The sequence below is a fragment of the Colobus angolensis genome, unplaced genomic scaffold (genome assembly GCF_000951035.1).
Source record: "Colobus angolensis palliatus isolate OR3802 unplaced genomic scaffold, Cang.pa_1.0 Scaffold36, whole genome shotgun sequence".
NCBI lineage: Eukaryota > Metazoa > Chordata > Mammalia > Primates > Cercopithecidae > Colobus > Colobus angolensis.
The window spans coordinates 4,838,898-4,864,334 of NW_012116932.1; the positions used below are offsets into that span (position 1 = coordinate 4,838,898).

At 37.1% G+C, this 25,437-nt stretch overlaps 1 protein-coding gene across 1 annotated transcript in view; it reads left to right on the forward strand.

Annotated features, from left to right (window-relative positions):
- SCN11A (sodium channel, voltage gated, type XI alpha subunit) overlaps positions 1–25,437 on the forward strand; it is a 117,169-nt gene that overhangs the window by 50,843 nt on the left and 40,889 nt on the right. The window contains exons 16-19 of the mRNA XM_011953299.1: positions 17,860–17,973; positions 18,682–18,796; positions 20,698–20,852; positions 24,256–24,429. Coding sequence (XP_011808689.1) covers positions 17,860–17,973; positions 18,682–18,796; positions 20,698–20,852; positions 24,256–24,429 — 558 coding nt within the window. The remainder of the gene's footprint in view (positions 1–17,859; positions 17,974–18,681; positions 18,797–20,697; positions 20,853–24,255; positions 24,430–25,437) is intronic.

A 25,437-nucleotide genomic window follows, 5' to 3' on the forward strand; every position in this document is an offset into this window, starting at 1 on the left:
AAACTGAATAGCATGTTTTGTTTGTTGGTTGGTTTGTCTTTTTTTAAAAAAAGGCAGTGCTGGGAACAACCTCAGTTTCTGCAGAGACCAATCTTGTGGGTGAGGAGTGGTGGGAGATGGGGACTGTCAGGGAGTGTGAGGGCAATGGATACTGTATTAGTCTGTTCAGGCTGCTATAACAAAATATCATAGACTGGGTAACTTCTAAGCAACAGAAATTTATTTCTTGCAGCTCTGAAGCCTGAGAAGTTTCAGATCAAGGCAACGACAGATTTGATGTCTGGGGAGGGCCCATTTACTGACTCATAGACAGCACCTTCTTGCTGTGCGCATATAATGGAGGAGTGAACAACTTCCCCTGGGCCTATTTTATGAGCACATTAATAGAAGCCCACACATCTTAATGCTATCATCTTGGGGATTAGGATTTCAGTATACAAAAATTGTGAGGAGTGGGCAGAAACATTCCAACCTTAAAAAATGCATAAAATAAACAACAAGGGACTTGTTCTGGATGCAGCAGGGGCTGTCTGTGTACTTGTTTCCTACCATGGTTGTGACATACTGCATTCCCACCAGCAATCTATGGGCATTCCATTGGCTCTGCATCCTGGCCAGTGTTTTTGTTGTCAGCCTTTTAAATTTTAACCGTTCTAGTGGTTTTGTAGTGGTATCTAACTATGGTTTTAATTCTAATTTCACCGACAAATAATGATATTGTATTGCTTTTTATTTACATTTTGGTCATTTGTATACTTCATTGGTGAAGTGTCTATTGCCCATTTTTATTAAGGGATTTGTCTTCCCTTTATTGAATCATAAGGCGACTTTCCCCACCCTTTTTGGTACCAGGGACCAATTTCATAGAAGACAATTTTTCCATGGATCAGGGTGGAGGGAGAATGGTTTTAGAATGATTCAAGTGCATTACATTTATTGTGCACTTTATTTCTATTATTATTACATTGTAATACACAATGAAATAATTATACAACTCACCATAATGTAGAATCCGTGGGAGCTTGTTTTCCAGCAATTATATAGTCCCATCTGGGGGTGATGGCAGACAGTGACAGATCATCAGCCATTAGATTCTCATATGGAGCATGCAACCTGGATCCCTTCCATGTGTAGTTCACAGTAGGGTTCGTGCTCCTATAAGAATCTAATCCCACCACTGATCTGATGGGAGGCGAAGGTCGGGCAGTAATGTGAGCGATGGGGAGTGGCTGTAAATACAGATGAAGCTTTGCTCACTCACCAGTCACTCACCTCCTTCTGTGTGGCCTGGTTCCTAGCAGGCCACAGACAGGTACTGGTCTCTGGCCTGGCGATTGGGGACTCCGGTTGTAAAGAATAATTGTGTATTCTGAACACAAGTCCTTTTTCTGACATGTATATTTCACATATTTCCTACCAGTCTGTGGCTTGCATTTATTTTCTTAAGGGTATTTTTCAATGAGTATAAAGTTTTAATTTTGATAATATATAATTTAATGAAATTTCTCCTATGGTTCATGTGTTTTGTTTTCATTCTAAGAAATCTTTGCATAACCTAAACTCACAAAGGTTTTCTCGTATGTTTTCTTTTAGAGTTTTATAGGTTTAACTCTCAGGTTCAAGTCCATGATCCATTTCAATTTAATGTTTGTGTATGGTGTGAGTTGAGGTATTGTTTTTCCTATATATGTATCCAGTGATTTCAGCCATATATTGAAAAGATTACTCTTTCCCCATTGAATTAACTTGGTATCTTTGTATAAAAAAGCAATTGGCCATATATGCACAGGTCTATTTCTGAAATATTACTTCTGTTTCATTGATTTATATATGTCTTTATATGAATACCACACTGTCTTGATTGCTGTAGATTTATATTAGATTTTAAAAGCAAGATGTGTAACTTTGTTCTTTATTAAATTTGTTTTGTGTAGGTTCTTTGCATTTTTGTATGCATTTTAGAATCAACTTATCAAATTTTCACAAAAATTTGCTGGAATTTTGTTTGGGACTGCATTGAATATGTGGATCATTTTGTAGATAATTGGCATCTTACCAAAAATGAGTGTCCTGATTCATGAACATGTCTACCTCTCTACTTATTTAGATGTTCTTTAATTTCTCTTAGCAATGTTTTATGATTTTCATTGTACAAGTCTTGACATATTTTGTTAAATTTGTACTGAAGTAGTTAGTGTTTTTCATTATTGTAAATGTAATTTTAAGATACTTTAATTTCCATATGTTTATAGCTAGTATAAAAAAATTGTCTTTTGTCTATTGACCTCATATCTTCAAACCTTGGAAAACTGACTTATTAATTCTAAATCATTTTGTGTAGATTGAGTAGAATTTTCTATTTATACAGTTTTTTTTACCTGAAGAGAAAAACCATTTTACTTCTCCTTTAAAAATAATCTATATTTTTTTTCTTCCTTTATTACACTGGCTAGGATCTATAGTATAATCTTTAACAGGATTATAAATGAGACAGTGATTTATATCAGGATTAACAGGATTATAAGTATTATTAACAGGATTATAAGTGAGACAGGATATATTGCCTAGCTCTTAATCTTAGATAGAAAGCATAATCTTTCACTATTAAACAAGATTTTAGTTGAGGAAGTTCCTTTTATTCCTAGTTGTTGAGAGTTATATTTTTAATTACAAAAATATGTTGAATTTCTGAAATGCATTTTTTGCATGTATTAAGATGATCATTGTGTTTTTTTCTTATTTATTTTGAATGTTAAATCACCTATGCATTCCTTAGATTATCCCTACTTGGTTACAGCATATTATCCTTTATATATATCTAGATTCAATTTGCTAATATTTTGTTAAGCATTTTGCAGGCATAGTTTCTCCTTCGTAATGTGTTTGGCTTTGGTATCAGATTAACATGGGCCTCATTAAATGAGTTGAGAAGTCTTCCTCCTTTCCTATTTCTGAGACACTGTGTGTATAACTGGTATTATTTCTTCTATTAATGTTTGATATAATTCACCAAATATTCATTAAAGTGGGCATAAGTTGTCTTTTTTGGAATTTTTTTGTTATGAATTCAATTTCTTTAATAAATATAGGACTATTCCAGTTTTCTACTTTTTTTGTTCCAATTTGGTTAATATGTATGTTTTAAAAATTAGATAAAGGAATTTATGGGTATAAAGTTGTTTATAGTATTTTCTTATTCTTTTAGTGTTTGTAGAATTTTTATAGTGTCTGTAGAATTCTAGTAGTGTCTGTAGTGATGTTTTTCCTCATGCATATTGATAATTTTTATCTTCCTTTCTATTCAATATAGTTAGAAGTTTATCAACTTTATTGATATTTTCAAAGAATCAGCTTTTGGTTTTATTTTTCCTTATTGTTTTTACATGTTTTTATTTTATAGATAGATTCTCTTTTTCTTATTTTTTTTCTTCCTTTTGCTTAGTATGGGTTTAATTTGCTCTTCTTTGTCTGGATTATTAGAGTGTACACTTCAACTAGGGTCTAGCAAACTACAACCTATGGGCCATTTCTGGCTCACCCCTTGTTTTCTTTTTTAAATAAAGATTTATTGACTCACAGCCACGCTAAATGGTTTACCTATTATCTCTGCTGCTTTAATGCCACAACAACAGAGTTAAATAGTCACAACAGAGACTTCATGGCCTGCAAAACCTAAGATATTTGCTAGTGGGCTCTTTAAGGGTAAAGGGTTTTTCAACCCCTGGCTTAGATTATTGATTTAAGTCTTTTTTTCTTTTTTATTGTAAACATTTAAAACTACAAATTTCTCTTTAAGCACTGCTTTAGCTGCATTCTACTAATTTTGCTATGCTATATTTTCCTCTTAACTTGGTTAAAAATATATTCTAATTCCTCTTGTGATTTCTGCTTTTGCTCATCAATTATTTGTGAGTGTTGTTCAATTTTCAAATAATTAAAGATTCTCCTGATATACTTGTTATTCATTAAAGTTTTATTTTTTTGTGGCCAAATAATATATTTTATATGCTTTAAACCTTTTAAAAATTTCTTGAGATACGTTTTATGATTTTTTTGTTTTTTATGTTCCAGCATATAGTCTGACTTGGTGAATGTTCAATATGCAATTGAAAGGAGTATGCACTTTAAAAGAATGATTGGGTGAAGTGCTATATTTGTGTCAATTAGATCAAGCTGGTTGTTAGTGTTGTTCAAGTCTTCTATGTCCTTATTGATTTCCTCTTATCTTCAAATATTAGGACAGCAGTGTTGCAATTTTTAACTGTAGTTGTGAATTTGTTTGTTTCTAATTTTAGTTTCGTTAAGTTTTTTACTTCATGTATTTTGAAGCTCTGTTATAAGGAGAACACATACCTAGGATTGTTAGGTGTTTCCTTTATCCTTATTAAATGTTCCTTTTCATCTCTGATAACATTTTTTATTCTGGAGCCTACTTTGTCTGATATTAATATATCCACTCCAACTTTCTTTTGTTTAGTATTTGTATGGTATCATTTTTCTTCTTTTATTTTAATCTATGGGTGTTTTTATATTTAAAATGCATTTTGTATACACATCATATTGTTAAATCTTGCTTTTTTCTTGCAGGTAATCTTTTTATTTTAGAATAGTTTTAGGTTTACATGAATATTTTATAGTAGAGAGAGTTCCCATATACTCCACATCCAGTTTCCCTCTCGTTAACATTTTACATTGGTATGGTACATTTTTTACAATTAATGAACCAAGATGAATAATTGTTAACTAAAGTCCATAGTTGATTTATATTTCCTTAGTTTGTATCTAGCACACAGTTTTCCTACCCCAGGAGTCTACTCAGGATACCACATTACATTTAGTTGTCGTATCTTCTTAGGCTTCCTCAGTTTTTCAGACATTCCCTGTTTGTGATGACCTTGATATTTTAAAGTGACATTGGTCAGGTGGTATTGTAGAATGTACCCCAATTTGAATTTGCTCTAATTTTTCTCATAGATTGAGATTACAGGTTGTAGGGAGAAATACCACAGAGACAAAATACTCTTCTCATCATATCGTATCAAAAGTACATGCTATTACTATTTATATTAACCTTGATCACTTGGCTGAGGTAGTGTTTGTCAGTCTCATCCTCTGTAAACTTACTCTTCTTTACCCCTTTTTCCACAGCATACTCTTTGAAAAGTAGTCACTATATTTAGCACACAGGTAATGAATGAAGAGAAATTTTATTTTCTTATCCAGTCTAATAATTGCTGCCTTTTAATTTGAATGCCTGGGTCATTTACATTTAATGTAATTCTTGATACATTTGAATTTGTTTTAACTATTATTTGTTCCCTTACCTCACTTTTCCCTGCCTTATTTTGGATTGAGTATTTTTTCCGTATACTATTTTATCTCCCTTACTGGTTTATTCTGTAGAAACAGTTTTTCCACTCACACAACACTTCTGACCCCAAATGTGTGGGGTTTCTCCACACCAAGCAACACTCCAAAACTCTGGACACTAACTGAGTGTACAACAGTTCAACTCAATTCTTGTTTTGTTCAGGATCTCGGAGAAGAAGCATTCAGTCTGTAACCATTTAAATGTAATGTTGAATATGCCCTTTAGCAAGTTACAGAAATTCCACTCCATTTCTAGTTTGTTGAGTGTTTTTATCACAGTGTTTTCTTTTGTAAAGTGCTTTCTCTAGATATATTTAGATGATAATGCTTTTGTCCTTATTTCTATTCATTTTTCAGATGTTAAATCAACTTTTCATTACCAGAATAAATCCCACTTGGTTATGGCATGTAATCATTTTTATATATTGTTGGGAATTCAGTTTGCTAGTGTTTTGTTAAGAATTTTTTCTTCTATATTTATAAGAGATATTGGTTTATAGTTTATTTTTCTTGTGATGTCATTGTCTGGTATTTATATCAGGGTAATACTGGCCTCAAATATTGCCCAAATGAGTTAAGTGTTCCTTCTATCTTTTTCAAGTCTTAGTGAAAATTTGGTATTAATTTTTCTTTAAATGTTTAGTAGAATTGATCAGTAAGGCATTTGGGTCTGGGTTTTTCTTTGTGGGAATTTTGGTTTTCAAATATAACTTATTTTTTAGAGCAGTTAAAAATTGAGCAGAAGGTACAGAAATTTCCTACATATACCTTCACCCTACATATGCATAGCATCCCCCATTATCAACATTTCCCCCCAGAGTGGTACATTTGTCATAATTGACAAACCTACTTTGACATGTAATTATCACCCAAAGTCCATAGTTTACGTCAGGGTTTAGTCTTGGTATTGTACAGTGTGTAGTTTTAGACAAACATATAATAAATGTATCCACCATTATAGTATTATACAGAGTGGTTTTACTGCTCCAGAAATCCTCTGTGCTCCTCCTATTTATCTCTTCAACTCCCAACCTCTGGCAAACGCTGTTCTTTTTATTGTCTCCATAGTTTTGTCTTTTCCAGAACATCATATTATTGGAATCATATAGTATATAGTTTTTTCAGATTGGCTTCGTTCACTTAGGATTATGCATTTATGTTTCCCCCATGTCTGTGCATTGCTTGATAATTCATTTCTTTTTGTTGCCCTTGTACTTTTCCCTATTTTTGTTTTCCACTTATTTTCTGCATTTTGTGGTTTAAATCAAACATTTCATATGGTTCCATTTTCTCTTCTTTCTCAGTATATCAGTCTTACTTTTTCTTTTTACTTTTTTTAGTGGTTGTCCTAGAATTTTCAATATACATTTTCAACTGATCCAAGTTCACTTACAAATAACATTACTTCATGGGTAGTGTGCATAGCTTATAATAATAAAATAATCTCAGTTCCTCCCTTACATTCTTTGTATAATTGCAGTCATTTATTTTATTTATTCATTAGTAAAATAACATATTTGAAATATATATTTAAATACATTGTTGTTATTATTTTGAACAAAGTGTTATCTGTTAGATAAATTAAGAATAAGAAAAATAAATGTGTTTGTCAGGTGCAGTGGCTCATGCCTACAATCCCAGCACTCTGGGAGGCCAAGGCAGGTAGATCACCTGAGGTCAGGAGTTTGAGACCAGCCTGGCCAACATTGTGAAACCCCGTCTCTACTAAAAATGCAAAAATTAGTCAGGCATGGTGGCAGGTGCCTGTAATCCCAGCTACTCAGGAGGCTGAGGCATAAGAATCTCTTGAACCTAGGAGGCGGAGGTTGCAGTGAACTGAGATTGCTCCATTGCACTCCAGCCTAGGTGACAAGAGTAAAACTCCATCTCAAAAAAAAAAAGTGTTTCTATTTTGCTTCACTTATTATTTAGTCCTTATCTTTCTTTCTTTATGTAGATCTGAGTTTCTGACCTCTATCATTTTCCTTACCTCTAAACAACTTCATTTAACATTTCTTACAAGATAGGTAAGGCAACAAATTTCCTCAACTTCTGTTTGTCTGAGGAAGTATTTCTCCTTCACTTTTAAAGAATAATGTTACAGGGTACAGAGTTCTAGGTTGGTGGTTTTTTTCTCTTGGTTCTTTAAATATTTAACTCTCTTGCTTCACTCTTCTTGCTTGCATGATTTCTGACAAGTCAGACATAATTTTTACCTTAGCTCCTGTGTAGGTAAAGTGTTTTCTTCCTCTATCTTCTTTCAGGATTTTTTATCTTTGATTTTCTGTAGTTTAAATATGATATGTCTGTCTAAGTGTAGTTTTTTGGATCTTTATCTTGCTTAGTCTCTGAGCTTCCTGGATGTGAAGTTTGGTTCTGATACTAAATAGAGGGAAACTCTTGGTCATTATTGTTTCAATAATTCTTCGATTTCTTTCTTTCTTCTCCTTCTGGTATTGCCGTTACATGTATCTTATACCTTGTGTAGTTGTCCCACAGTTCTTGAATATCTTGTTCTGGTTTTTATAAATCTTTTTCTGTTTACTGAAAAGTTTCTGTTTACTGAAAAGCTTTGATATTTTCATTGAGATATCCTCAAGCTCAGAGATTCTTTCCTTCAGCATGTCCAATATACTGATAAACCCATCAAAGGCATTCTTTATTTCTGTTAAATGTTTTTTATCTCTAGCATTTCTCTTTGGTTTTAGAATTTCCACTTCTCTGTTTACATTGTTAATCTGTTCTTGCATACTGTCTGCCTTATCCATTAGGGTCCTTAGCAAATTAGTCATAGTTGTTTTAAATTCCCTGTCTGATAATTCTAACATCCCTGTTATATCCGAGTTTGGTTCTGATGCTTGCTCTGGCTCTTCAAACTGTGGTTTTTTGGTTTTTGTTTTGTTTTTGTTTTGTCTTTTGGTATGCTTTTTAATTATAGCCAGACATGATACACAGAATGAAAGAAACTGCTATGAACAGACCTTTAGTAATGTGGTGAAAAGGATGGGGGAAGGGGAAGCGTTCTATAGTCCTATGATTAGGTCTCAGTCTCTTGGTGAGCCTGTGCCTCTGGACTGTGAACTTTGTAAGTGCTTCTTAGTCTCCCTTAGGTGGGATAGGATGACTAGAGTGGGCTCGAGTTAGGTACTTCTCTTCTTTCACAGGGATGGCTAGAACCAGCTGGAGTTGGATATTTCCCTTCTCCTAAGTCAGTCAGTCTGTGATAAACTCCAGCAGGTTAGGCTCTGGTTAAATCATTTCTCTTGAAGGCAGAACTTGTTGGAAAGAATCCAGTCCTGTACCAAACATTAAAATGGTTCCTTTTTCAGTCCCCCTTCAAGCCAGAAGCTTGAAGGGATGTTTCTCTGGTATTCTCAGTGAGAACCTGGGAGAGCTCCAAGAGGTAAACCTCACAAAAGTGTGGTGGCCTCCCTCATGACTGGGTACCCTTGAAGGTTTTTTTTTTTTTTTTAATCTCTTAGACATACTGAGCCTTTAGCAATTTGTCAGTTACAGTTCAGGTTTTCCTTAGCCGGCCCTGGTTCCCATTAAGGTTTTGGCTCCGTAAGTTGTGATTCTCTGTATTTGCCTGCATCTCCAGTTTTAGAGGCAGTGTTAGCTCTATAACTTCACTTCTCTTACAGATCTAGGAAGAGTTGTTGATTTTTCCATTGTTCATCTTTTTATTTGTTGTTAGGATAGAGTGGTGACTTTCAAGGTTCTTACTTGATGAACCAGAAACCAGAAGTATCTACACAAAGTTTTTATATTACAAATTCAAGCTCTTTACTTGTAGGGCTATTCAGATTTTCTGTTAATTCTGCTTGTTATTTTATATATTTCTATGAATATGTTCATTTCATTGAAGTTGTTTAATTTGTTAACATACAATTATTCATAATATTTTTTTACAATCCTTTTGATTTCTGTAAGGTTAATACTAATCCCCTCCCCACCTTTTTTTTAGTAATTTCGATCTTTTTTTTTCCCATGGTTAGTCTAGTTCACATCTTGTCAATTTTGAAAATCTTTTCAAATAGCCAACTTTCAGTTTTGTTAATGTTCCTTTAATATTTTTGTACCCTCTATTCATTAATTTCTGTCAAATATTTATTATATCCTTTCTTCTGCTTCCTTTGATTTTACTTTTCTCTTCTTTTTTCTGTGTCTTAAATGAAAGATTAGGCTATTGATTTGAAATTTTTCTTGCCTTTTTATTGTAGGTTTTTTTATAGCTATAAATTTCTAATCAGTGTTTAGCTGTATCAAATACATTTTATTTTCATTTTTATTTTCTATATATTTAATTGTGTTTTTATTTTATCTTATTTTTGAATTCTTCTTATGATTTCTTCTTTGATCCACTGCTTATTAAAAATGTGTTGTTTAATATTTATAAATTTCTCAAATTTCTAACTGTTATTAATTTCTAATTTCACTCCATTGTGATCAGAGAACATACTTTGTACAATTTCAGCCCTTTTAAATTTTTGAGGCTTGTTTTGTGGTGTAGTGTATTGTCTATCCTGGAAATGTTCCATTTGTACCTGAGAAGAATGTGTACTCTGCCATTTGGAATTAAGCCTTCTATAGATGTCTGCTAGGTTTAACTGGTATATAGTTTTGTTCAAATCTTCCGTTTCCCTGTTGATCTTCTATCTAGTTGTTATTCATTCATTTCTGAAAATGAGGTATTGAAGTCTCCAATGTTTACTGTTGAATTATCTGTTTCTCCCAACAATTATGTCAGTTTTTGCTTCATATATTTTGGGGCTCTTCTGTTAGGTGTATATATGTTTATAAATGCTATATCTTCCCAATATTTTGACTCTTTTATCGTTATAAAATGTCCCTCTTCATCTCTAGTAAGTTTTTTGTTTTTAAATCTATTTTATCTGATGTTAATAGAGTCATCCCAGCTTCTTTTATGGTTGCTGTTTGTGTAACATGTCTTTTTCCATCCTTTCATTTTCAATCTATTTATATCTTTGAATCTAAAATGTGTACTCTGCAGACAGTGTATAATTGGATCTTGTTTTCTTATCTATTCTGGCAATCTCTGCCTTCTGATGGGATTGGTTAACCCATTCATATTTAATGCTATTGTTAACACAGTTTATTTATTTCTCATATTTTCCTCTTTGTCTTCTATATGTCTTCCATGTTTTTTCCTTTATTATTTCTCTACTGCTTCATTTGCATTAAGTGAATATTTTCTAGTGTAACATTTTAATATCTTTAGTTTTTTTCCAAAATCTTTTTGAATTATTTCCTTATTTGGGTGCTCTAAAATTTGACATATACATCTAACTCATCAGAATCTGTTTCAGATTTATATTAATTCCAGTAAGTTATAGAAATATTACTCATATATAGCTCTATTTCCTCTCTCCTCTTTTTGTACTGTTTTTAATTCTACATATTATATTCATATATGTTAAAACACAAGCAACAGTTTTTTATTATTGCTTAATATAGCTAGATGTCTACTAAAGGAGCTGAGAAAATAAAAAAAAAAGTGTGTATTTATAAGATTTACTTTAATAATCTTCTTAGTTACTCTTGGCTCTCTTCATTTGTTCCTGTGAATGTGAGTTACCTGCAGGTGTGATTTTCTTACTCCAATGCAACTTTGCTCCCACCCATATCCTTTGTGCTCTTATTAGCAAATATATATTTTTTTATTTCTATGTTACATATCCAGCAACACAATTTTAAACATAATGATTTACACAATTACTTTTGAAATCAGCTAAAAGAAGAAAGGAAAAGAAATATATATTTTTTACTATATTTGTGTGTGTGTGTTGAGGGCTGCTGTATTACCATTTAGGGTCAGTTGTTTTTAGTCTGGAAGATCTCCTTTAGTATTCTTTATAAGGTAGGGCAACTACCAAAGACTTCTCTGTGTTTGTCTGGAAACACGATTATTTCGTCTTCATTTTTGAAAGACAGCTTCACTGGATATAAAAATCTTGGTTCACTGTTGTTTTTTCTTTCAGCACTTCGAATATATCATATCACTGCCTTTTGGCTTCCATTATTTCTAATGCAATGTCAATGTTAATTTTATCAATGTCACCTTGTACATGGTGAACCACTTTTCTCTTGCTACTAAGATTTTCTCTTTTCTTTGTCTTTCAGCACTTTTACTATGATGTGTCTAGGTGTGGATCTCTTTGTGTTTTTTCTACTTGGGGTTTCATTGAGCTTCTTAGATGTGGAGTGCTAGGATTGGAATGTGTCCTCTAAAGTTTATGTGTTGGAGAATTAATTCCCAAAGTAACAATGTTGAGAGGTAAGACCTTTAATAGGTGATTAGATTATGAGGGCTCTGATCTCATGAATGGATTAGTGCTGTTATTGTGGGAGTGGTTTAGTTACTGTGGAAGTGGGTTCCTAATAAAAGAATGAGTTTGGCCCCCTTCCCTTCTTTCTCTTTCTTGCCTTGTGATGCCTTCTGCCATGTTATGATGCAGCAAGAAGTCCTTCACAAGATGCTGGCCTGCTGATCTTGGTCTTCCTAGCCTCTAGAACTGTAGGAAATACATCTCTGTTCCTTATAAATTACTAATTTCAGGAATTCTATTATAGCAGCATAAATTGGACTAAGATGTGTAGATTAATGTTTTCATTCAATTTTGAGGAGTCTTCAGCCATTATTTATTTAAGTATTTTTTCTGTTCATTTTTTTCTGTTTCCTTTCTGGTTTGTGTGCTTAATGGTGCACCACATTTCTCTGAGGCTCTTTTTATTTTTCTTTCTTTTGTTTTCTCTGTGCTCTTCAGATTGCACAGTCTCCATTGATTCATCTTTAAATTCACTGGTTCTTTCTTCAAATGTACTGTTGGTCTCTCTAGTGACTTTTTCATTTCAGTTATGATACTTTTCACCTCCACAGTTTCTATTTGGCTCTGTTTAAAATATAATTTCTATTGATATTTTGCATTTGATTGTACCTTGTCATAGTATGTTTTATTTCCTTAAGCATTGTACCTTTTAATTCTTTAAATATATTTATAATGGCTTCTTTGCATTCTTTATCTTTTAGCTCTGACATCTTGACCCTTTCAAGTGCAGTTTCTATTATTGACTGTTTTCCCCTGTATGGGTCACGCTTTCTCGTTTTTTGCACATTTCATAATTTTTTATATTGGACATTTTAAGTAACATATTGTGGAAACTCTATAACTGATTCACTTTTCTCCTCTCTGGGTCTTCTTTATTAAATGGTAATCTCACTAGACTATTTTAGTGGAGTCTACTCCCTCTCCAACCCATTCCCCTCCATTCACACACAATGTGAAACCTTTGGTGTCACTCCTAGGACAGTACATCCTTGGATGTGCACACAGTCAGTCTAGGATGACTGTTGTTTCGGCAAGGCTATCTTTGATTGTCTCCTATGATCTCTCTGTTAAGCTGTCTGCCTCTTTTGGTATTATACTTCGATTTTAGGCTCAACTAATTGCTAGATAATTGCTCTATTTTCCTTGACAATGCCATGGGGCATAAATTGCTCAACTGTCTGATTCAATTAAATTCTGGAAGTGATAGCTTTTAAGCGCAGTCTTTGAGATTTGCTTTGACCCCAGGGGGACTCTCCTTAGCTGTTTCTTTTCATAGTTCTTTGTGGTGAGCTTGCTAACCTATGTTTTAGTTTGTTGCCTTTATTGAAGGACAGCTACCAGTCTCTTCTTATTTGCTTGCCAACAAAATATCCATTGTTTTCAAGAGCACTCTTAGACTTTTACTTCCCCACACCACTTTGTTTCAAATAAAGTCAGTTCTATGGAGAACTTTAGAGCTCTTTTTTCTTATGAATTGCCTCCCACTCTGGGCAAAATCTCTTAGGCACAATTCCAGGCCCTTGGGCGGGGGCAATAGCCTCTCAACTTCTCAGTTTCCTTCTTCCTTAATCCTCCCCACCCCCAGAGCTTTTGCCCTACAAGTAAGCTGGAATGAGGGTGATTCTAGTATTCTTGGGCTGCCACTTCTGGGATAAAGTCTCTGCCCTATGAGTGGAGGGCTAGATGGAAAAAGGGAGCCAACTTTTTGGCCACACTCACCAGAAATTGAGAGGCCTTAACTCAGAATTGGAAGAGATAAGAAATGCTGGTGGCCTGAAGCTTCTTCTTCTTTTTTTTTTTCTTCCATAACTCATGCATTTTTATTGGTAGACATTTCATGGTGTTGTAATCATTTATGTATTGGAAAATGGGATTATTTTTGATGATAACAGCATTTCTTTATTTCAAATGCATTGAATGACCACCATGTGACAGGCCTTGCACTAAGATAAAGTAAGTAATTTTTTTTTTGAGGCAGAGTTTTGCTCTTGCCACCCAGGCTGGAGTGCAATGGCACAATCTCATCTCACTGCAACCTCTGCTTGCCGAGTTCAAGTTATTCTCCTGCCTCAGCCTCCCAAGTAGCTGGGATTACAGGAGTGTGCCACCATGCCTGGCTAATTTTGTATTTTTAGTAGAGATGGGGTTTCACCATGTTAGCCAGCCTGGTCTTGAACTCCTGACCCCAGATGATCCACCCACCTCGGCCTCCCAAAGTGGTAGAATTATAGGCATTAGCCACCATGCCTGGCCTGCAATAGGAAATTTAACATGTAGGCAGTATTTTTTTAAACAAAAGCATTTAAAAAGATTTTCCTTTTATGCAGATATCATTGATGTGCCTTTCCATTCAAAAGGCTCAATGTCTTTTTTTTCAATTTCATGAAAATCAAAAATCAAAAATTTGATTTCAGTAGTTTTTGGGAAATAAGTGGTTTTTGGTTACATGGATATTTCTACTTGGGGTTTCATTGAGCTTCTTAGATGTGGAGTGCTAGGATTTGAATGTTCTTTAGCAATGATTTGTGAGATTTTGGTGCACCCATCACCACATCCCTTGATTGGGAGCTAGGGTCGAGGAAGCCCTATCTTTTTGGCCACCTCTGTCTAAAGTGGAGCCTCCATAAAACTTGCTGGAAGGGCCTGGGGGAGAGGTCAGATCATGGCTTCAGTGTCATCAATTTCTACCATTCTTACTGAATTTTAGTAGATTTTCTTGAACAAATGTTTCTTCATTTGCTGTACACTCTCAGAATAATTTCCAGAGACTTTAAATTATTTTTAAAACAGTTTTCACCACTTACGCTTATTTCCCTAGGGAGAACGTTCACAGAGATTCTCATGCTATCATCCACGGAAGTGAAACTCTATGTGACTTCTTTATTAAATTCTAAATGTATTCATTTAAAGACATTTTCAGATTATTATGTTACTTTCATCTTTTTCTCAAGTGAATTCACTTCCTAGTTGTTAATTTTAGAAAGTCTACTGATTTTATGTTTGTTTCCTCATATATTTTGGAATGTTAGCTTAAAAGCTCATCTTTAGTGGGAAGATCTGTCATTCTCTTTGCAGTCTAAGTTCTATGATTGTCTGTAATAAATCCTTCTGTGGCATCCATTTCAGATCCATGTCTTATATTGCCAACTTTGGATTGTGGTCTAATAGTGATACAAGTCATATTGCAGATCAAGTCACTGAACCAGTGGGTACCTTTGCCAGGTCCTATTTCTGAGGTTGTACTTCTTCCTGTCTCACTAGGTATGCAGCTTTGTATAATTGTAATTATAAGCATTTGCTACGGCATTTTTTTTTTTTTTGGCTTTTTTTCTTAAGTGCAAGAACTTTACCTCAGCCCATAGTTTCAAGTCTTAAATATAGCTCTGGTTCCCTTCCTCGTCTTAGGGTACTTTTAGACACCATTACCTGCTATCTTATTTAAATTTTTACTACTTTATATTTCGTTTCTGTGTCTAGTCCATAGACAGGTTACCCCTTTCTGTATGTGTATTTTTGTGAGGTATATTTGTGGCTATATTAGTGAGGTGACAATGTGCTAGCAGCCCTCGCACACTCTCAGTGCCTCCTCAGCTTCCGCGTCCACTCTGGCTGCACTTGAGGAGCCCTACGGTCTGCTGCTGCACTGTGGGAGCCCCTCTCTGGGCTGGCCGAGTCTGGAGCCGGCTCCCTCTGTTTGCTGGGAGGTGTGGAGGGAGAGTCGTGGGCGGGAACCCAGGATGGGCTTGGCACTGGCAGGCCAGTGTGAGTTCTGGGTGGGCGCAGGTGCAGGCTAGGTGGGGCCCGCATCTCGGCAAGGCTGACCCCTGCGGGGCTTGATAGAGGGATGAGCTCCCTCTGGGCTGAGTGCCCTCTGGGCTGCTGGAGTGCCCAGGCTAGGTGCCGCAAAGTCCCGCCCTGAGTGCCATTGAAAGGTGAAGCAGGCTGGGCTTCTGGGTTGGGTGGGGACTTGGAGAACTTCTCTGTCTAGCTAAAGGATTGTTAATGCACCAATTAGCACTCTGTGTCTAGTTCAAGGTTTGTAAATGCACCAATCAGTGCTCTGTGTCTAGCTAATTGGGTAGGGGACTTGGAGAACTTTTGTGTCTAGTTAAAGTATTGTAAATGCACCAATATGCACTCTGTGTCTAGCTAAAGGTTTGTAAATGGACCAATCAGCGCTCTGTCAAAATGGACCAATCAGCTCTCAGTAAAATGGACCAATCATCTCTCTGTAAAATGGACCAATCAGCTCTCTGTAAAATGGACCAATCAGCTCTCTGTAAAATGGACCAATCAGCAGGATGTGGGTGGGGTCAGATAAGGGAATAAAGGCAGGCTGCCCAAATTTGCACCAGCCACTCGCTGGTCTGCTTCCATGGTATTGAAGCTTTTTGCTATTGCTTTTTGTGATAAATCTTGCTGATTATCACTCTTTGGGTCCCTGCCGTCTTTAAGAGCTGTAACACTCACTGCCAAAGTTTGCCCCTTCACCTCTGAGGCCAGAGACACCACGAACCCACCAGAAGAAAGAAATCTGGACACATTTTCGGACACATCTGAAGATCTGAAGGAACAAACTCCGGATATGCCATGTTTAAGAACTGTAACACTCACCGTGAGGGTCTACGGCTTCATTCTTGAAGGCAGCAAGACCCAGAACCCACCAATTCCGGACACATTAGTATGTGTGTGTATTTTTACATATGTTATTACATGAGTGGAGAAATGTTTCTGAATGATGACCTTATAATGTCACAGTTGCAGGAGTCTTCACATAGATGTTAGTATAAAACATTCACCCAAGATGTGACTGTAACCTGCAAAAGGGTCTGGCTACTAGCTGCTTATGAAAAGAATTCGAAATAATAACAAATTACGATAAGAGCAATATTCCCTTACTATCGGTGCCAGCAAGGGGAAGAGCAGAGACTCATTCTACTCTTCAATTTGTGGAAGGAATGCGGGGGTTTTTAAAGAAAGCATTTGAGATACAGAAGAGGCAAGAGGGGTGAGGGAGTGCCCAGTGGTGTGACTTGCTCCAGTGGCCCTTCTTGAATTATTGTCCCATTTGGTGAAGGGGCTGGCACCATCATGGATCATGGATCCTGCCAGGTTACACATTAGTTGCAGTCAATCTTGTAGTCAGTCTACAGCCGGGTGTAGGTTCCGTTCTTGAAGTAATCTTGTTAGAGAATTCTAGAGGTACCTGGTCCCTATCAGGATCTGATTCTTGAAGCTTCTAAGAAAATTAATGATCACATAAAAGAGCATGGTGTGTGGTTAAAAAGCATTTAGGTAAATAAATGTGCATAAGGTATGGGAATATAGTATGGGAAAGGAAAGGCAGTGGAGGTTCACAGCACATTCTGAGGCTGTATTTCAAGATAAGAGGTATCACGTAGGCAGTTTGTCTCAAAGTTGTATCTTTGACTTGGAGGAGAAAGAGGAACAGGAAGAGGGAAAAAAGAAAAAAAAGTTTAAAACACAGTTTGAAGCTTAGCTGCCAAGCTGCTCGGTTACATGACTTCACACATTCTTCTTAGATATCCCTGCAGGTCATCAGACCAAATTTATTTTTCAGTTTTATGTAGTGATATATTATTTTTCTTTATGCCTTTTAGTTTCCTATTTTGCTAAGGAAACTCTCTGTACCCCACATGATAGCAAGTTATTTTTCAAATTTTCCTTTTAAAATGTTTACCCATTTATTTTTACATCAGAATATTATATGATTATATATTTTATTTTTACTGTGCTATGGAATTGTGTACCATTTATTAAATAATTTATCATTTAGTCATTGAATTGAAAGAGTATGTTTAAAATATATTAAATCCCCATATAAATTATATTAAATCCCCACATAAGTTTTATTTCTGAATTACTTGCGGAGTTTTGTATCAGAACCATACTGTTTTGATTATGTATCTTTGCAACAATTCAATATCTGTTTCCTCTAGTAGTTTTCCCAGAATTATGTTGAGTTTTTCCAGGAGCAGTTTTTAAAGAGAAAAAAGAGTAATAATGTCAAAGGCTTATTCTCATGACGAAGAGAAAACCAAATAGCATTCAAACTTCTTTCATCTTAAGTGACATGTCCAGGAGGAATATTAATTATATCCTGGGCTCTCTGTGTTAGGCCTATGAGCTCCATCAGGAGAACAAGAAGCCCACCAGCCAGGGAGTTCAAAGTGTGGAAATTGACATGTTCCCTGAAGATGAGCCTCATTTGACCATACAGGATCCCCGAAAGGTAATTTTCCTAGGATGTCAGAGGAACTTGTGGCTCATCCACACACCTTCTCTAGGATAGCTATTATGGAAAAATGGCACAGTTAATGCAGAGAAAATTGCAAGAATCGAGTTTTGAGCAAAAGTCTAGGCCAAGTTTCCCAACTTTACTTCTATGACATTTGAAGCAGGACAAATTTGTTGCAGTGAGCTTTTCTGTGAATTGTAAGGTGTTTATCCATATCCTTGGCCTCTATGCATTCAGTGCCAGTAGCATCCCCCAGTTAAGAAAATGAAAAATGTCCTAGATACTGCCAAAATATCTCCTGGAGGGCCAAAGAAATAAGAACTACTGGTCTAGGCCTATTATTCCAGTGGGTGAGACAGTGTAAAATTACAGTCTCAGTAGTCTTCTTATCACATAATTGGAGTTAGGCAGCATATCAGGGTTATGATCTGTAGGGAGAAAAAGTAGAGGTACTATATCTGCATATGCCTTGCCATTCCTCAGCCATAGAGATGAGCTAGGGAGTTCTCTTCCAAAATCAGACTGGTCATAGCACTTAGAGAAGAACCCAGCAGGAGGGGCATTTCTTGACACCTCTCATCCTAGAAACCTTTGTCTAGTTCATTTCATCCTTAAAAAATCAGACAATGAGAAACTCCACACCACCATGGTGAAAGAAGGTCTTAGTAAATGGCTCCCCGTTCCTTTTGTTCTGAGGTGCAGAAATCTGATGTTACCAGTATACTATCAGAATGTAGCACCATTGATCTTCAGGATGGCTTTGGATTGTTACCTGAGATGGTTCCCAAAAAGCAACCAGAGAGATGTTTGCCCAAAGGTAAGTGGCAGTATTTCTGCATCCAGTTCACATAATCTTTGGATGGGGTTTCTGTTCTTCTTTGAGGCTCTGTGGTTTTAGTAGATAGCATGTTTCTACTTCTGTTGGAGACAAAAGCAATGAGAGGGCACCCATAGATTCTTGGGGTGATTGTCAGGTCTAGGCAGAGAAGATTTCAGGAAATTCTTGCGTTAATTGGGCTCCTTTCACATGGCCCAACATGCCAGGTAAACACTCTAGAAAACTTGCTTAGAAAGCCCACTGAGCCAATATGTCTGCCACTTTCTGTGGTTCCCAGGGCATTAAATGTCAGTATATATTTGAGGTGAAAGACAAAGAAAAGAGTTCAGACATTGTAGTCAGGATCTTTAACTTAGGAGCAAGACTGCCTGAGCTCAAATTCTGGCCTCGCCACTTATAAACTGTGCGACTTGTTCAATTTAGTTAACCTCTCTGTGCTTCATTTCTAAAATGAGGGTAATGATAGTACCCAAAGCAAAGAGCTGTTGTGAGTATTAAATGAGTTAGTATAAATCACTTAGAAGAGCATCTGGAACAAAAATAAGCAATCAATAAATGCAGCCTTTTCTAATTCCTTGAGTGGATGTAGTGGCTTTTTCCTGTGGGCTTTTACTATTTCTTATATTCGTTGTAGTGAACTTATTTGCACTGGTTTCCCCCATGAGGTCCTTAAAAACAAAGGCAGTGACTTCGTCAGCATTGTATCTCTAGTGTAAGAATAGAAGCCGGCCCAGAAATGGGTTCAACAAATGTCGATGAATATATAAGTGACAACAAATTAATGAATGAATCTAAAAAATTATCTATCAGATTAGGACTAAATTGGGTCCAGAAAGAACACAGATAACAGATTTCAAAGTCACATTCCAGGTTGTTTAACAGCTCCAAAGCTGGACAGGAGTTGGATTAAGGATTTCCAGTAGACTGCAGTTCTCCTGATTTACATTTGCACTGGCCCTTGAGGTGTGCATATGATGTCAACAGTGGAGATGAGAAAGAAAGGTGATTTTATCAAAGAAAGGAGGAGTGGAATAAAAGCCAGGAAAAAAGTGTAGTCTTTTAGGAAGATGAACCTACTGACGTTCTTGGAAGAAGAAAAGAGACAGAGTGAAGAGAGCCCATAGTAGTTTAAGAAGATGAGGAAAGGAGCAGAATGTTGTAATCATCATGAAGTAAGGATCAGCAGAATTTGTACAAGGGGAGGAGGAGAAAAGGTGGAAAGGGCAATGTGGTCTATACTGAAGGCCTGTGTGTGCTGAGAACAAATGCTCAGCTCTTTGTAAACATCTCGACGTTTGATCAAATTCTTTCGTGTATGACCTGAGAGGTTCACAAAGCCTGTGGCCATCCTACCTAATTCCCTGGAGTCCTCCAGACATGATCTCTTTATGATTACCAAAAAAATTGCTGCATAACAAACAACCACAAAACCTCAGTGGCATAAAATAATAAACATGTGCCTGCAGGATTCTACTGATCTTGGTTGGCTTCATTCATGCAAGTGTTATCTAGCCTGGGCTCAACAGGGCAACATGGCTCTGCTCCACATGTCTATCAGCCTCCTTCCAGACCCAATGGGGTAGCCTGAATATGCCTTTTTTTATGGAGATGGCACAAGAGAGCAAATGGAAACATGCAAGGCTTTTCAAGACCTGGGCTCAGCAGTGGTACAGTGTGACTTCCATTCCACTCTATTGGCCAAAGCAAGTCACATGGCTGGGACCAGAGTTAAGAGGTTAGAAAAAGATGCTGTACTTCTTTAATGGGAGCAACTGCAGGTCACGTGGCAAGGGGTATGAACACAGGAGGGGGTGAAAAGTTGCATTTTAATGCAATTTATTACAGAGACTAATGATAGTGCTACTGTTAATTCCTTTCAGGCTTTGGTTGCTGCTTTTCATGCTGTAGCATGGACAAGAGAAAGCCTCACTGGGTCATTTGGTGGAACCTGCGGAAAACCTGCTACCAAATAGTGAAACACAGCTGGTTTGAGAGCTTTATTATCTTTGTGATTCTGCTGAGCAGTGGGGCACTGGTAAATCATCATGGTCTTGTGGAGACATTGGGCATCAGCGCAGCTGGGGAAGTTGCACTCTTACTTGGCTTCTCATGGGACTGTGAATATGGGAGACCAGGCAGAAGTGTTCTCTGGTGCTGCTGGTTCCCGCAATGGGCAGGGTTTTGCACAACTTCTGAAGTCATGCTCAACTGGGATATCCCCAAGCAAAGATGCTTTATCTGTGTGGAAGAGAAACTAAAACCAGCACTTTAAAGTGGCCACTAGAGTCTGGTCCTTGATCATCTACCTTTCAATTTTGGGGGATTTTTAGACATTTTCACTATGTCCTCCATAGTTCCTCCTCTAGACAGCAATGCTTTTACTCTCCCTCTTCCCATTAGCCAAAGTGCTGTTTTCTGAAAGATAGAATATTATAGGAGGGAGTTACAGGGACCAGATTAGGATATAATAAGTTGCCTTGGTATTTTCTGTCATTCATGATCCTTTGAAAGAAAGGACAAGGAGACGTTGCTTTATATGCAAGATCAAAGTGTGGAATGAGTCCCAATGAAGTTTAGAAATAACTCTGAACCCATCAGCTTCCATAGCCATAAAGCCATCCACTCCTTTATGCTCTCTCTCCACACCTTCTGGTCCTTCTTGTCTCCCTTTCCCCTCTCTGCTGGGGTGATAGTATCTTTTCTCTTATCATCTGCATATTTCTCCCTCTCTTTTTCTATTTTCTGCTTTTTTCTATCATGTATATTCCTTTAAAATGATTATACAGTAATGTGGAGCTAAATAATATGGAACCAAACTCTCTTACTGTTTGACATAACAAACAGTTATGAGTTTGTTATAAGAGTTTGGTTCCATATTACTAAACCCAGGAGTCTTGGGTTCTCCCCTACTAAGAGTGACAGAACATTTCACAGCGAGTCACTAGCAAGTGGAAAAGGCAAGGAAATATCTTGCTCCTACACCCCATAGCTTCTGGTTAGTGTTTTACACTTGTGTGATCTCTAGGTGAAAAGAGATGAATACGTACCAGAGCCCACCGGTGATTGTGATCAACATACGTCTCTATTTGTCTACTTACTACAGTGTAAATTATTCTTCAGACAGAAAAGCAGATTTCTCTAAAACCATCCCAGAGGATTCCCTTGATCAATTTTTATTGTTAATCTTGGGTCTAGTGTTACCTGTAGACTTTCTGGTGGCTACATTTTGACTGACTGTCTACTCTTATTCAAGTGGTAGGGTTTTTTGTATTTATTCCACAAATGATGCTTATGATAGGCAGTGGGAAAGCAGTGATGTTGCTAAAAGGCCACAGCAAAAATGCCCCATGGTGCCATAAAAAGAAAATTTATGATCAGAAATGTAGCAGAGGGCACACAGCCCCAGTTCTTACCTGCCTTCAGAAAGGCAGGTGTATGCTGGGCAGAACAAAGCTGAATACACGATGCAGAGGGTGCCAGGAGAAGGACCCAGCCCATATTTCTCTGTACTTATTTGTAGAGAATGAGAACAAGAGACATCAAGTCGTTTGCCACTATATGTATCTATCAGCAGCATCAGCATCACCTGGAAGCTTGTTAGAAATGTAGAGTATTACATTGTAATAAGCAGTCCATTATAACAAGTTCCCTAGGTGATTTGGGGTTCATTAGAGTTTGAGAAACTCTGGTCTAGGCAACTATGTAATAATAAGAGCTTCCTGTGTCAGAAAACGGCCTAGATATAATGTGGAAGCCTCTAAAGCACAGTTGCAGATGTAAGCCTGCTCATCCATTGAGCTAACTACTCAGGTCTGCTACCATCTTACCGTTAAGCTTCCCAAATAAGGGAGGAAATGAGCACCCAATACCATTCAGATTTGTTTATCCTCAAGAGGCAAACAAAGTCCCTGACCTCCAGGAGCTTGAAGTCTAGTAGGAAAGATAGCTGGAGCAATTATAGACCAGAAAGTATAGATCAAGATAGATAGAGCAATTAAGTGGCCTACTCACGGAAGCAGTGGGTGACATGGGAGCATGTAGGATGGGAACCTAATCCAATCCTGCTGGAACAGGACAGTTTCCTGTAGAAAATATCAGCTAAGCTGAAATCTTAAAGCCGAAGAAGAGTTGAAAGAGCAGAGATGAGATAGAGGGCCTTCTCCAGCCAAAAACCCACTTGGCAATTGGAAGTGAGACTGTTTCACTCTTTTTTTTTTTTTTTTTTTAGGCGGAGTCTGGCTCTGTCGCCCGGACTGGAGTGCAGTGGCCGGATCTCAGCTCACTGCAAGCTCCGCCTCGCGGGTTTACGCCATTCTCCTGCCTCAGCCTCCGGAGTAGCTGGGACTACAGGCGCCCGCCACCTCGCCCGGCTAGTTTTTGTATTTTTAGTAGAGACGGGGTTTCACCGCGTTAGCCAGGATGGTCTCGATCTCCTGACCTCATGATCCGCCCGTCTCGGCCTCCCAAAGTGCTGGGATTACAGGCTTGAGCCACCGCGCCCGGCCTTTCACTCTTTTGCATTCTTTTTTTCACCCCAGGACTTTGGGCCTGTGGGCTTACCCTAGTCCCCAACAGGAAGGGTGATTCCCTTCCTGCCTTCAATGTTGGCGTAAATTTCATGGGCAACTTTAGTAACAGGCCTTCTTCCTTTCTTGCATTCTCAGTAGCTCTGTAAAGGCCAAAAGGACAGCTTATACCCTAGTTATATAGACCCGTAGAATCATATACACTTTGGGTGAGGGAAGTGTTTGGATGTAGCATTAAAAAGGGTTGCTCTGAAAGCCAGAATTTCTTTTTCATAGTTACACATAACAATGTTCAATATTCAAAGTAATTTATACTGGGAGCTTTAGCCCAGAGTGTTCCAAATTTTGTGTGTCATGGCACACATACGAAATGACACTATTTATAGGGAATAGTAAGGTAAATGGATAAGGCTGTTTGTAGGGGGATATGAGGGGCATCAGGGTTGGCAGGATTTAGAGGATGGGCTAAGGCACTTGGACTTAATGTTATAAGCAATAAAGAGACACTGAATTAATTCACCAAGGCAATTGGGAGGATGAGAGATGGTCTGTGCCACTGGGTGGTCCTGGAAATGTTGACAAGACATATTTGGCAGCAGTTGAAAGTATGAGGAAGCCCAGGAAATAATGTGATCCATTAGGAAGAAGTTTTAATATTCAGGGGACCAGTAATAAGAAGTTGAGGAACTATTGTGACAACAGAAGAAAGAGGATTTTCCTTCTTCCATTTTTACTTACTCAAGGAATGGATTCCACTGGAAAAGTTTAACCTTAATATCTTTTGAGCAAAACCTCATTACCAAGAGAGATACCAGTTTTTATTCACCTAAGGAAGAAAAACAAAAAGCAAAGTTACCAAGGAGTTCTTTGCAAATATTCAGTCTGGCCTATGGCTATGCTTTTTCATTTCAGATATTTGAAGATGTTCACCTTGAGAGCCAACCCAAAATCCAAGATTTACTCAATTGTACTGATGTTATTTTTACATATATTTTTATCCTGGAGATGGTACTAAAATGGGTAGCCTTTGGATTTGGAAAGTATTTCACCAGTGCCTGGTGCTGCCTTGATTTCATCATTGTGATTGTAAGTTTACCATCTCTGTGTCCCACACAGGCTGGGGTAGTGGTTAAGGCAGGGATCCTATGGGGGCTGCTTTTCCTGTGTGCTTCATGTGGGATGTCTGTCTAAAATAGTTTTTCTTGTTATCATTGCCTCTTCACAGTACTTGTAAGTAGTTGTCATTTGTCTATCAGCAGTTTAGCCTTTTCTAGGTCTCACTCCTCATATACTGCACTTTATATGCTCACCACTTCAACCTTTCCCATGATGGGATTCATTCACTTCTCTGCATAAGCCCTGTTTATGTATGATATGTACCTAGAATAACTTTCAGTATCCTTGATTTTTTCTTCTTCCAACTGTCTATTTCTTTTCAAGACTTCTCAAAGCTGGTCAGCAGCCAATATACTAGGCTAATATCCATCTTAATTGTCAAGCAACATAAGAGGATTGTTCACATACAGTCTCTCGTTTAATATGCATGACAGTGTTCTGAGTTAAGCAGCATCGTGTGACACCTCCCACACTGTATACAAGGAAACCTGAAGCTCAGAGGATTAGCAGTTTGTTTCAGGTCATAGAGCTGATAAGTGGTGAAATTGGAATTCACATGTCTAGCTATATGGCACAAAAGCTAATAATAGTATTAGTGGATCACATTTATCGAGTGCTTTCTCTGTATCAAGTACTCTTCCCTATGTTCCAAATGCCTTCTCTCTTTTAGTTACCGTAGCCACTCTGTGGCAGGTACTACTATTTTTGTATATTCAGAGAAAGAAAGTCAGTCATAGAGAGGCTAAGAAACATGTTCAAGATTGCCCAGCTAGAAGTGGTGGTGAGATACAAACCTAGTAAGCCTCACTCCAAGATTCTCGATTTAACATTACGTCCCTTTTTTAAGATTAATTTTATGTTTACTGATACATAGTAGATGGATGCATTTTCAGGATACACGTGATTATGTAATACCTTTATATAATTAAAAGTGGTGGAACCTAGTAAGTCTCATTCCAGGGTCCTTGATTTTAACAT